A 14,010-nucleotide genomic window follows, 5' to 3' on the forward strand; every position below is an offset into this window, starting at 1 on the left:
AAAAGGCAGGATGCTTGGATTCATCTCTCCGGCTTGTCATCTCCCCCTTCTGGATTTATCACCCGCTGCTAATTGGAGGCAGCCAGCTCCGACTGATGTGGACAAGCCCTGGCTGTGTGCTCATAGGCGGGGGGAGCAGGGCTTGTCTCCCCCAAGCAAAGGGCTCCTCGGCCACTAAAGCTCTGCCCGTGTCCTCAGGAGCTCGCAAGCTGAGCGGGGCAGCGATGGAGAAAAATGCAGGGCAGCAAAAGCAAAACAAGGAATTGATTTTCTAGGGCGAGCACAGCCCAGAGCTAAGCTTTTCTTCCAGCACCAGACATTCATAGTGGGACAATTACATTTATTTATTTATTTATTTTGGTGCGGCCCCAACAGACCCCAGAGGGGTGAAAATTAAACCCGCTGCATCCTCCTGGCACGGTCAACCTCAAAGACAGCATCTGCTTTCACCTTCCCATTTGCCAGGAGCTGCGGGTCCCAGCCCCCTTGGGTCCCCTCCCTGGACGGAGGCAGAGGAAGCGACACGCCCTGGCTGTTGTCTGCCCACCCCGAGGATCCCCCCATTGTCTTCCTCCCCCCCCATTGTCTTCCTCACACCCGGGGAGTCCCCGCGAGCCTTGGTGGGAGGAATCTGGGCTGAGCTTGTAAGGAGCAGGAGGGCCCCGCGGCGCAGTTTGGTTTGGCAGCCCCGTGCGGACAATAAAAGGTCAGGCTGCAGAGGAACTTGTTTTGGGTTTATTCCCTGGCTTTTGTTCAAGGCTGTGTCCTTAAGGACGCTGATTCTCTACCCTGGTGGCAGGCTGAGAGCATGGGTGGGCAGCTGGCTCTTTGTGCCGGCTGCTTTTTAATGTTGTAGATGAGTTTGCTGGAGGAGAAGAGAAAAACTAGGGTGGGTGTGGACACCAAGACAGTGGTGGGATTTGGGCACTAGGATCTGGCTCAGTCTTGGGTCCAGAACCTGAGACATCCTTTTTTATGGACTATGTCTTCCTGAGATTCTCAGGGCAGGGATGTCCTCCTCCAGCATCATTTTGGACTCTTGAGTCCAACCTGATCCTTGCCATCCTGCAGCCCGTGGGTCAGACCCCACTGCATGCTGCTAACACCCAGAAAGGGCTTTGCAACACCACCCAGCTGCACCTGGAGCATCTCACCACCACCACCACCTCCTCTCCTTGGCAGCTCTACAAAGCCACAGGGGGATGCTGTGAGCCCGCGCGAGCCCAGCCAAATTGCACCTACCTCCTACCTGGGCTTCCCAAAAAACTTCAGCGCACAATAAGGAAACCCGTTCTTGGACAAAGAGCAGCTGCTTGAAGCTCAACCCGAGCAAGACTGAAGTTCAGCTCCCTGGGAGATGCAAAGGCTTTAATGAGCAGGCCAGCATCTCCTCTCAATCTCCAGGACCCATACTAATGTGGTGCTAAGCCTCGGGAGCCTGCTGAACAGCTCAGCTGCCTTTACGGGCCAGACACGTCTAGGAGTGATGTCAGGCTAATAATAACAGGCTGATGGTTAATAATAACAGTCTGATCTAGGATCTGATTCATAAAAACGTAGAGAACAGTAATATAAAAAATGCCAGTCAACGCGGTTTTATGGCAAAAAGGTCTCGTTGTACTGACTCGATTTTGTTCTTTTAGATCGTAAGATTGGTTCATAAACGTTACTGCATGTGCAACATGCTTGTAAAATGTTTGATTTGTACAACGTGGCATTGCAGGGGAGGGAGAAAAGCCCCACGCAACATCAATAGCGCATATGTGAAATGAGCTAAGCATTGGCCAACTGACAGATCTCAAAAAGGATCAATGGGGAGTCGTTAATGGCTGGATCTGTTTCTTCTGAGGAAAATCCAAAGTCACGCAGTATTTCCCACCAGCATGTTGGAAATGAACCCTGAATTGCTCCTGGTGAAGCTGGGAGGGGATTAAAAATAGTGGAGTGGTACAGACAGACAGCCACAGGGAGTGGTTATTCGGATGCAGAGTTCAGCCCAGCCAGGTGGAAAAGTTTTATCCCTGGGGAAAAGGACCCCAGCAAAGGCTGGAGGGGTTGAGGTGTGCAGCTCAGCCTCGTTGATGGCACGATGGAGTGTGTGGCAACGGCTGATGGAGCCAGACGTCTTTTTGCAGAGCTTTGTGTTTGGTAAATACGCATCTTAGGAGAAAAAAACCCTCCACTGAAAACAGATGAGAGGTTGAGTATGGGGTGTGTGTAGAAAAGTGATTTATCTGTTTTGGATGGTGTCTGGGATTGGGTGTAATGTTTGGGTCTGGTGCTCGCTCTCCATGAGGATGATGAAGGTAATAGTGAGAGGCTTAGGACTTGGACATTCCACCAGGCTGCTGCAGCTTAACAAATAACCACCCATCCCTTGGACCATGGTAGGCTTGCAGAAAAAAAAAAATCTCTCTGCAGCCAAATACAGCCTTCTGGGCTTGGTAAAGTTGTTTCATGGACCATGCTGTGCAGAAAGTCAGATTAGATGAACCTTCATAATTATTGGTGAATTGTGTTTGTGGGAAGCATGCAGCTTGGACGTAGGTCCCTCTACAGCTGGGGATGCCTTGACCCTACTACAGTCTGGATCTTGGAGGAGACAGTCACAGCTTCAGGAGAAGGTACGAGTCCCCAAGAGGAAACTGGAATCTCTTGCAGCTTTGCATCCTATGATCTGTATATATATATATATATATATATAATTTTTTTTTCTCTTCTGGGATCATTGTGGGACCACTGGCTAGCTCAGGCTGGAAAGGACCCCAGTCCAGCCTCCTGCTCAAAGCAGAGTCAGCTATTGGGGTCAGCCCAGGCTGCTCAGGGCTTTGTCCTGAGACCCTCCTAGGATGGGGACTGCAGATACAACAGGCTGTGGAGCCGCAGCCACAAGGACTCAGCCTCACTTCATGTCTGGGTCACTTGGTTACAGGTGGGGTAGATACAGATGTCACAGCAGGCTGGTTTTGTGCTGGTTTTGGATGTTTCATGCACTACTGAATTGTTTTTTCTCCCCCCAAATAAACATATGTGGAAGGTTTGAAACCCAGAAGGAGCCCCAAGACCTTTGCCCCCGGTATTTGGCAGCACCCAGTGAATTGTCATGATCCCTCTTGCTTACAGCCCTGCTTCGGGGTGAAGAGCATCCACACGCCAAAATCAAGACCCCTCTCAGTGCTTTGAGCCAGGCACCCCAAACTTCTGCCCTCTATCACCCACCAAGAGTCGGTCCTGGGCTGAAGCCAGCAGCACATCCAGCGCTGCGGTTATCCTGCGAGGCGGAGGCAGCCCTCGCATCGCACTCCTCCCGGCACCCAGCTGGCAGCTCTCTAATTATCTCCCACCCCCGGTCCTTGGCCCGAGCCCCGGTTTGGCCGTGACACGTCCCTGGAGGCTGCCCGGTTCCTGTGGGAGAGCTGTGCAGCCTCCCCTGCTCCGCGAGCCCCAAGGGAGGTGTTGCAACAGAAACCAGCACCTGCAGCCAGGGATGGGCATTTTCCACCACCGCTGCTTTCTGCAGGGAACTCCCCGGCTGCACACATAGCTCTCTGTTGGGATGCGGGAGAGGCTGTCAGTTTAAATTTTTATTATAATTTTTGTTTAAAGGATGCTCTGACACAGATCCAGGTGGCTGTTTGGCAGCAGCGCTTTCTCCTTGGCTGCTGACACCGTCAGCAAATGACTCAGCCCTTTCCAGGCTCTGTGCAAGCCTCTTCCCCTCCTGCCACTCAAATATTTTTTCTCCCTGATGGTTGAAATGAGTTCTCTGCCCTCAGGTCCTGCCCGGTGAGCAGGGCAGCACGACTCCCTGGCATGGTCACGTCAAGGAGCAGCGATTTGCAAAAATCCCTTCTGAACCATGGGGCTGGTGGCATGTGTCTGGGCAAAGCATTTCTCTTTCCCCTCCTTGCTCTGTTTGCAGGGAAAGCTCCCAGGGCAAAACCCACCTCCGGCGATCCGAGTCCCTGTACCTTTGCCAAGCAGCACTTAATTTCTCACTTGACTTTTTAGCTGCATTTCTTGAGAACATTTTAATTTTCTTCCCAACCCAAAATCTGCCCTACATTTTCGTCCTCAGGAACACGGGAGTTTCCAGATACCACAGCTCAAGTGGGGCAGCACCTCCCATCCTCCTGTGCCTGATACGTGCCCCGGCCCCACAAAGCTCCCCAGACCCTGGGGGGATGAGGGACCTTCACCCCTGCAGCCTGCCATCACCTCACAGCCTCTCCCTGATGCTGGTGGTGCTGATGGAAGTCTCCTTTCAGACAGCTCCATGTCCTCAGGTGGAGATGTTGCAAACCCCGAGCAGTTGGATGGGAACAGTGAGAGAGGTGTTATGCCCAAGACAAGGTGGTGTTGGCTTTGACATTGAAAAAAAAGCAAGGGAAGGTTTTTGTCACAGTTCAGCATGCTGCAAATGGGGACCAAAGTGGTCCTCGTGAAGCATTTTTCATCCAGTTTCATGCACCTGGACCATGGCTTCACTGAAGTCCCTGCTGATTTTTGACTCCATGGCTCTGCTGAGAGCTGGCTTTCTGACGTGGTTTAATAATGTTGATGGAGTGAGTTTAGAGTGATGGGTCATCTCCCAAGGCTTTGTGGGTCTCCAGAGTGGCTGTCTCCATGTGAGCTGGATATCTGTAGGAGTTTAGTCCCTCCTGAGTCTCTGGTATCAACTCCTGACTTGATATCTGCTGACTGGAGAGGTGGGGATGAGACCATGCAATGGATGCTCACCTTGAGCTGGCTGGATCTCACTAAATTTGGTTCTGACTGAAGGCTCTGAGATACATGGTTTTGGTAGGGCTCACAGGTACCCACTCCCCCACCAACCATGGTGTGAGTTGTGAAGAGATCCCAAGACCCATGAGTGACCAACCCAGACCCTTTCACACACCCCAATTTACTGGGCTTCTGTTGTGCTACTCTTGATGATGGGCACATGGAGAGGAACCAGCCTGGCCCGGAACAGAGTCAGGGGCTGGCCTGCAAAGGGGTGCACAATTTTTGGCGACGGAGGGCAAGGAGGAATGCAGGCAGGTAGGAGACAGCATGTACGGGCAGGAGTGCGGGCGGGTGTTCCTCCAGCACACATGCTTGCGTTCAAGAAGTCCCCCTGGCCCTTCTGGTGGGGAGGCGAGGCAGCAATTAGGCTGATTGAAGGCCCAGTTGCTTATTGCACAAACCTGGAGGCAGTGCCCCTTGCAGCTGCCTGGTTCAAAGCGGGTGGGGAGATAAGGATCTGCCTTGCAGAGCGCTTGAGGAGCGTTGGGGCAAACCAAGGACATCTTTGGCTACGGTGCCCCGGTGTGATCTGACCTGCAATTCTCCCTTCTTGCGAGCCAGCATCTCACTGAAAAGTCTCCCCGAGCCTACAGCAGCGCAAGGGGACTTTCCTTCCCCCTTCCCTGCTTACCCCACCCAAACCCCTGTAATTACTCAGGAGCTCACACAATTAGCGTCAGCCTTCCTTCCTTACCAGTCTGTTCTTGCAAACTCCTGCTCCTTGGCCTCCATGGAGCCTCCAGTCTTTGCCTTCCTGCCTTGGCCATGGGGGGCAGAGTGAAAAACCCAGCCGGTTTCATGAGCAAAGGCTGGTTTTGTTCCCCATGGCTGGTCTCTGCCCGTGGTGAACCACCGAGCAGGTCTCATGTGGGTGAGGTGTGAGCAGTGTCTCTTCTAGGTGGACTCCCGTGTTTCCAACAAAGCTTGAGCTATGGTCCATTGGACATATTACTTAGAATCAGAGGATGGCTGGGGTTGGAAGTGGCCTTAAAGATCATCCAGTTCCAACACCATGCCATAGGCAGGGACACCTCCCACCAACCCAGGTTGCCCAAAGCTCCATACAACCTGGCCTTGAGCACCTCCAGGGAAGGGGCATCCACAGCTTCTCTGGGCAGCCTAATCCCATGCCTCACAACGCTCTGAGTGAAGAATTTCTTCTTAAGGTCTTTCCTTTACCTGCTGCTGTCACTGGCCCTGTAGGAACGTGGTGATATTGGGAGCTCTTGTGCCCTGTGGGGTGCAATCCGTCCCTGGATTCAAATTCTTGGGGCAGAAAGGTGGACAAATGGTCCTTACAAGCCCTGTTTCAAACAGTTCAATCATCAAGACTAATGCTGAGCCATCAATCTGGCAGTGGAAGTATAAGGAAAGCCTACAACACTCCTTAAAGTAGCAATGTCAGCACCTACCTTGCAGCAGCTTCCTATGCAGTGAGCCCTGGGCCTGTGCTCCCTGCCCAGGAGAGGCTGAGGGAGTTGGGGGTGTTTGGTCTGGAGAAGAGGAGGCTCAGGGGAGACCTCATTGCTCTCTGCATCTCCCTGAAAGGAAGGTGTGGGGAGCTGGGGGTTTGCCTCTCTCACAGGTAACCAGTGATAGGACCAGAGGGAATGGCCTCAAGTTGTGCCAGGGGAGGTTCAGGTTGGAAATGAGGAGACATTTCTGCTCAGCAAGAGCAGTCAGGCACTGGGACGGGTTGCCCAGGGAGGTGGTGGAGTCACTGCCCCTGGGGGTGTTCGAGGAAAGGTTGGGCCTGGTGCTTAGGGACATGGTTTAGTGGGTGACACCCATGGTAGGGGATCATAGAATCATAGAATCATAGAATATCCTGAGTTGGAAGGGACCCTTAAGGATCATCAAGTCCAACTCTTGACACCACACAGGTCTACCCAAAAGTTCAGACCATGTGACTAAGTGCACAGTCCGATCTCTTCTTAAATTCAGTCAGGCTCGGTGCAGTGACCACTTCCCTGGGGAGCCTGTTCCAGTGTGCAACCACCCTCTCTGTGAAGAACCCCCTCCTGATGTCAAGCCTAAACTTCCCCTGCCTCAGCTTAACCCTGTTCCCGCGGGTCCTGTCGCTACTGTTAATGGAGAAAAGGTCTCCTGCCTCTCGACACCCCCTTACGAGGAAGTTGTAGACTGCGATGAGGTCTCCCCTCAGCCTCCTCTTCTCCAGGCTGAACAGGCCCAGTGCCCTCAGCCGTTCCTCGTACGTCTTCCCCTCCAGGCCTTTCACCATCTTCGTAGCCCTCCTCTGGACACTCTCCAACAGTTTCATGTCCTTTTTATACTGTGGTGCCCAGAACTGCACACAGTACTCGAGGTGAGGCCGGATGCTTGGACCAGATGATCTTGGAGGTCTTTTCCAACCTTAATGAGTCTATGATTCTAAAGCCCACCACTTCTGCTGCTCAGCTGGTTCATCATAGTGACTGGGTTTCTCAAGGAGTCCCCATAGGCATAGCTGAGGGGTCTATAATTTGGCCCAGATGGTGAGCATGGGTACGTAAAAACCAATTAATCTCTTCCAAAGCTCCTGTCCTGCAGAAAACGTTATGAGTCCTGACCATTTCAACCTTCCCCCTCTCCCAGTCGAGGGAAGGTATTTTCCCATAGAAAACACATTCCAATTCCTGCGGCAATGCTGAGATATCCGTCATGTCTCTGAGTGCCCATGTCATGCCTAGCTCAGTTATCTCAGCAGTTTTAATTTGTTCAGTGTGTCCTGAGCCTGGAGAGGGGCTGGGCTGACCACAGCTGACCCCAGAGCATTAGCGTGGTTTGGGATAAAAACCACATAGCAGAGGTCATCCTCCTGTCCCGAACTTGGATGGGGCAAAACATAAGCCCTGTTCTTAAACTCCTCCAAGGGCTTGGACACCACGGCCTCCCTGCAAAAGTCCTCTTCTTGCCAGCAGACAGCCTGCCCAGACATCCAGCCTGTCTCCTCCTTGATGGTGTGCTGACCAGTCCACCCAGTCTGCCTTCCTGGGTGGACTGAGGTCAACGCGTCTGGTGTTGCTCAACTGGAGGATGCTGCCCCAAGCCTTCAGTCACAGTGGCTGTTCTCCACCCAGTAGATTTAGCTGTTTGACTGGTCTATAATGGGAGAAGAAGCAGGAGAGGGTGAAACAGCCACCACCTCTCCAACTGCAGTCCCTGCCCAGGCTCCCAACCCATCCCAGGTCACGCTGGTGGGTGATGGTTATTTGGAGCTGGTTCCTCCCATTGCTGCTTCATTATAGGGCCCAGAGAGGCTGGTCATTGTTGATCCAAGTATTTGGTGTTTCTAGTACAAGGGCTGCACAGGTCACCCCAAAGGTTTTGCACAGTATAGTTTAGTAGCCACGGTCCTCTGAGCTCTTTCTATATGGGATAAGGCATCTCTGGACCTTACAGCATCAGTAGCAACAGCATTTGTCCAACTCCATCAGCTGAGACACGCTAGGCACTGGATCAGGGCATGTGCGTGGGCTTTCCTTATGCCAATTATTTGATGACGAGGCAGATACCTACAAACCATGACATGCTTTGGCAATCGAGCATGTGATTAATCGAGCATGTGCTCCGGGGTCTCAGTAGGTCGCAGTAGGTCCTACCCTTTCCCAGCCACCTCCGTTATCTGCCCTGGGAGCCCTGAGAAAAGGGCAGGGGGATGAGACAAGTAAAAATATCCCAGGGAATGTAGCTGAGACGCATCTGGGGGGAACAAGAGAGGGCTGAAGATGCCAGCCAAGGACCCCAATACACCCTCCTTGTGCACCCTTCCACCGACCCTAGCAGCACTGCAGCACACAGGGATGTACAAAACAGTGAAACGCTTTTTATTTCGCCGCTGCTGGAGTGAAACCACTGTAATTTCATAGAACTCAAAAAAAAAAAAAAAAAAAGTGATAACTAAAAGGCATACATTTTTTTTTTCCTTTTTACACAAGACTTAAGTAAACAGACAAGTTTCTTTTTAAAAAAAGTTATAAAGTGTCGAGATCCTATACCTCATCTGCATATTCAAAGTGTTGCCGCCTGATACAAAAAGCATTGGGTACAATAACTTAGCTATGGCTCAGACCGAAAAAAAAATATAATAAAAAAAATCATCTGGGCTTAATCTACATACTACTACGATTGCCCACGGAGTTAAAAAGGAAAATATTCAGTCCTTTGTTGCACAGAAAGAAACAGCGGGGAAGTCAAGGGTTCATTTGGAGATCGTCGTCTAAAGGGAAGCTGAGCGCAGCGAAACGCCCCCCCTCCCCGGGAATGTCTGCTGGAGCCTGTAAGTGGGATCACAACGGGGCCCGTGACCCCTGCTGTGCAAAGAAACTGGACCCATTTTTCTCCCACTGGCCAGCATCCCATCCAAAGCCACCCGCCGAACTGCACCTACCCTGCCCACTAGAAGGAAATGAAGATAGAAGCCCCTGGAAACTGTATGGAAGTCATGAATCTCCCCGGGTGTTTCCCCACTGGGACTAATAAAAAAAAACAAACACATAACAAACAAACCCAAGAAAAATAAAATAAAATAAAATAAAATAAATTGACTCATTCTGTTGTAGCCAGAGCAAGACCCTTTGCATCCTTGGAGAATCTGTTACTCATAAACCTCATCCGATGCTCTCAGCCCAAGCTGCAAGGCTCAGAATATGAATTTACAAATGCAAAGTCTGCCATCAGACCTTCCCTAAGCAAAGAGCTGCCCATTTTTCATGGCCACTTTGTCCTTCCAATCATGAATTCCTGCTTGGGTTTATCCCCCATGAGATATTCAGCCATGATTTACTCCTGGGCAAAGCCTACAAGCTCTTGGCTTGATGGTTTTGCCATCGCTTGGGTCTCTGGAGACCTTGTAGGCGGTTTGGAGATGAGTCCCTTTGGATGCTGGACAGATGGAGGGTTTCCATGGAGGGTGGATAGGGGTGCAGAAGGCTAAAACCCAATTTGTGCCTTTGCCTCTGCAGATAAGGGCAGGCTAACGTGGTTTGCTTGCAGCCAAAGCCATGGGGTGTTAATTCCCTAGGACTTCTGCAAGACCCAATGGAGACAACAAGAACAGTAACAGAACTGGTAATGTGTCGGATTTTTTACCTCTCCCTTTTCAACATGTCTCGGCATCTGAGGTGAGACAGGGATTAGATTACCGTAAAAAGGGACCCCAAAATCAACCCAAACCAGAAGGTCTTGGTCACTCAGGACTCGCTCAGGCACAGCATGTCTACTGAGCTCCAACTTTCCCCCTTACTGTCCTGAGACATGGAAAGAATTGGGTTATCTGAGATTTCTTACCCCAAACCCAACTGGAAGACCCCGCCATTTCCATAGCCTGTTGTTTCTGTAACTGGCTTTGTGCTGAAACACTGAGGAGCTGGTATCTCAGAGGTAGGAGCCCAAGTCCAAAAAAAAAAAAAAAAAAGCAAACAAACAAAAAAAATCCCAAATATTTGGCAGTTCAACATGGAGAGGTCTCAAACCCTCCATGCAAGGGTGGCAGCTCCTGGGTGTCCTGTCCACGGAGCAGCATGTGGGAGGTGACAGCAAGTTCCAAGACAGGGGGAACACATCCATTCAAAATAAAAAAAGAAAAAAAAAAAGGGAAAAAAAGGAAGAAAAAAGTAGGGCAATTAAAGCAGCATGGTTTCTTTCGCAGTGACTCACAAAACCGGAGGACATCAAGGCGCTGCTCTGCCGGCCAGGGGTGCTCAGGATTTGGCCACATGGATTTTTCCAGGTCAAGGACTGCTTTTAATGCTAAAAGCTCCCTATTTTTAAGGTGTCGGGTGGATGCTACATGAAGCGAAGAAGCGCCGCCAAGCCTGCCTCCCTGTGTTACCCCCAAAATCTTGCCCCGGGTGATCTGACGTGCAATGCTCCTGTGAGCATGGGTGAGAACATTTCTCCTCCCTTTGCCAGGCAAGAAACACCTCCGTACCCTCAGTGGTGGTTCCCAGTCTTATCCTAAACCTTCCACAGGTCCAAGAGGGATTGGGGTCGCCCTTGTCGCAGTGCTGAGCTCCCTCCTAACACCTCTGGGGTCGAGGCGGCAGCCACAGCACCTATTTTAGCAGCAGGACGTGATTGGAAAAATCAGCAGGAAAGGGATGCTGACTCAGAGGGATTGTTATAATACAAGTTACAGCTTTTATCAGCTCACCTTATCACCCTTTGGCCACCACCACCTTCCCCGTGAGATGTGGGCACTGACAGCCTGGAAAGGGGCAGAGAAACCCAAGTGATTGTGGGCTGTCCCACCCCATGGGCTGTCCCACCCCGACGATGCTGAGGATGAGTCTGGGTGGCTGTGGGTCACCTCCCGAGCTCTGCAGGGCAGTGATGGGAGAAAGAAAGGCCAGAGGACGTGCGGAAGACAAACTTTTTTTTTTTTTCCTTTAATTAGCAAATTTCTTCTTACCCTCATCAAAAGAAAAAAAAAAAACACCCCTGTGCCCCCTGTGTGCCCACCGCTCCCGCTGCTGCAAGCGTTCAAAGGCAGAAAGTTGAGAGATGTTTCACGTCCCGGCTCGGGGGCAGCTCTGCACCCACCCCATGGCACGCACCAAGGCTTTTTGGGGTGCCAAGCGCACACGGTGCAGATGCCACGGGGGAGGAGAGGGGAAAGGCAGGTGCGAAATTTGGTGACACGCTCTTGCCAGGAGCACTCCAAATCCCCCAGGAAAGCTGCAGCCTGGCCCTTTGGCCAGCAAACGCTGTGCTGGAGGATGTGGATGTGCCCCGAGATGCACTTTTGTGTTCTCAGGGGATCATGGCCAGAATTTGGGTTTGCCCCATGGCTTGGGGACGCAACGGGGAAGATGCTGAGCACACACTCGGTGCTGCAGCATTGCTGTGAGCTCAGCTGGGGGGATGCGGGGAGAGAGAAACCACCACCCTCTACTTTGAGTTTGGAAGCTATAAATAAGAGCATCCCGCATTTGGAGGGACCCAGCGCTGACCCTGCATCCCCAAAAGCTGGGTGCCTCAAAGCCCTGCCACGATCCCCAAATTTCCTGGTGCCCCTGCCTTTGCTGCAGCCCTGCAGGACCCAGAGGGGCTGCAAGCCCCCCGTGATCCCCACAGGGAGATGGTGATGGAGAGGGGGGCAGGAGAAAGGGAATGGTGCCGGGGGGGCTTAGCTCAGCCCTTCCTGAGGCCACAGGGCCAGCACCATGCTACGAACCCCCTTCTTCCCTCCTTCCCATCACCACCCCTATCCCTGCTGCTGCAGCCCTTATTTTTAGGGAAGAGGTGGGAAAGGGTTTTTATTTGGGGTGCCCCGGCCCTCCTGCTCCCCATCCCTCCTTGGCTGGCACAGCCCGGCCCGCATCCCCCAAAACCAAGTGCCCCTGTGCCCATCCATCCCTCCTCATGCCGGGACTTGCTCTCAGTGCAACAAGAGGGGAAGGGGAGGAGGAAGAGGAGGAGGAAGGCGACAGAGAACTGGCACCACGGGAACTCATTGCCTGCTAGCGCCGGGAGTCAAAGGGCAGCACCGCCTTCGCTCCTCGGGGCTTTGACTGGACTGAGCATCCTTTTTTTGGGGGGGGATTCCGCAAGGTGAGCGTGTTCCGGGTGCCGGCACACATCAGGGGTGCTCCATGTCCCCCCAAAACCCCGACCCCTATTAGCGGGGTCCGCGAGCGGGGCAGTGCATGGGGTGCGCGGGGCTGGGAGGAGGGAGGGGGACGCGTGCGAGTGCCCGGGGTGTCTGTGTGCACGGGTTTTGGCAAGAGGTCGTTGAGGTTACATGATGCAGCATTTGTTCTTGTGGTTATGAGGGTCCTTAAATCGGAGTCTCTGCTTTGGTCGGTATTTTTCCAAGTACGTCAGCTGCTTGCTGTTGATGGCTCCTCTGCGCTTCCTGCAGGGAATGAGAAAAGAGGGGGTTGGTGCGGGGCGAGACCCTTCCGAACCCACCCGTTGTAGGGCCAAAATCCCCTGTCCTGAGCCACAATTTGGGATTTTGGAGGCTGAAGCTGTGTGCATCCTGCAGGGATGGCGATGGGGACAAACCCCAGCAGTGGCACCGGGTCCCAGTGCAAGCTCCTTGCAGGTGCCCTGAGCAAGGGCATGGAGGTGGATTTGTCTGGAGTCACCCTAAAATCCTACGCTGCAGGATGACACGAAGGCACAGCCTCCTGCAACAGGAACCTCCCAAAAGCTGAGCTGCACCAGATCTTTCCATTCCCTTGGAGCAGGGCTGCTTTCTCCCTCCTTGGAGACCTCCAGAAGCCACCAGGACGTGGTCCTGGGCACCCTGCTGGAGGTGGCCCTGCTTGAGCAGGGGCTGGAGCAGATGGCCCCAGAGGTCCCTTCCCACCCCAACCAGGTTTGTGTGCTGGAACGCCGCTCGCTGGGGCACTTACTGTCGGATGAACTGGATGGCGTCCTCGTACTTCATCCCGCTCTCGATCAAGGCCAGTGCCACGAGGACAGGAGCGCTGAAAGGCAACGGCAGGATGGTCACCCCCCTGCCACGCAGCCCAAATCCAGGAGCTCATGCTCCGTCCTGGGGTGGTGACACCGTGGGGACCACGGGGCTGTGACAGTGGTTTTGTGGGCAGTCGCCAGCTCCGGATTTTAATTTGTAAATTAAATTTTACAGCTGCAAGCGCTGCCCCAAAGAGTGGCTGACCCTGGAGGTCAAACCCACAGGACGGAGCTGGCAGCTTTTTGCTGCTCTTTTCATGGGAGGAAGGATTTCGGAAGCAAATCTTTTTACAAGCACATCCAAATATACATGCAAAGCACAGCCCCGACCTGCAGCAGGGGCTCCTGCTCTCAGTGGAAGCATTGCAAGAAGATTACAGAAGCAAAACCACTGCTGGGCAATCGCAGCACAGCACTGAGCATCCCCGGTACCCCCTGGTACCCAAAATTAGGAGGCAAGAAGAGCAAGGAGGAGCTCAGGCAGCAGCACGTCACTGCCTATTCCCAACACCTCCGCTGCTGCAAAATCCCTGCTAAAAATGGGACAGGATTGGGGAAGCAGGGAGGTTTTTCCTGCTGGGCTCTGACTTACCGCCCCAAGCCGGCCACGCAGTGCACGGCCACGCAGCAGCCGGGGTCTTCGCAGAACTTGGTCTTGAGCAAGTTGAGCCAGTCTTCCACGATCTTGCTGGGAGGAGGCGCTCCGTCATCGAACGGCCAGTCCTGGGGGAACAGGGGAAGGATGGGAAAAGAGAAAAGCACCGTCAGATCCCCATGGGGAAACCAGAGGGGATT

General features: G+C 52.9%; 1 protein-coding gene across 2 annotated transcripts in view; it reads right to left on the reverse strand.

Moving 5' to 3' along the window:
• Positions 1-8,594: 8,594 nt before the first annotated feature.
• Positions 8,595-14,010, reverse strand: part of PTP4A3 (protein tyrosine phosphatase 4A3) — a 38,975-nt gene continuing 33,559 nt past the window's right edge. For both annotated transcript variants that reach the window (XM_068672751.1, XM_068672752.1), the window contains exons 4-6: positions 13,808-13,938; positions 13,152-13,226; positions 8,595-12,646 (exon numbers count right to left, since the gene is read on the reverse strand). In XM_068672751.1, the coding sequence (XP_068528852.1) occupies positions 12,529-12,646; positions 13,152-13,226; positions 13,808-13,938 (324 nt within the window). In that variant the 3' untranslated portion in view covers positions 8,595-12,528. The remainder of the gene's footprint in view (positions 12,647-13,151; positions 13,227-13,807; positions 13,939-14,010) is intronic.

The sequence above is a fragment of the Anas acuta genome, chromosome 2 (assembly GCF_963932015.1).
Source record: "Anas acuta chromosome 2, bAnaAcu1.1, whole genome shotgun sequence".
Taxonomy (NCBI): Eukaryota; Metazoa; Chordata; class Aves; order Anseriformes; family Anatidae; genus Anas; species Anas acuta.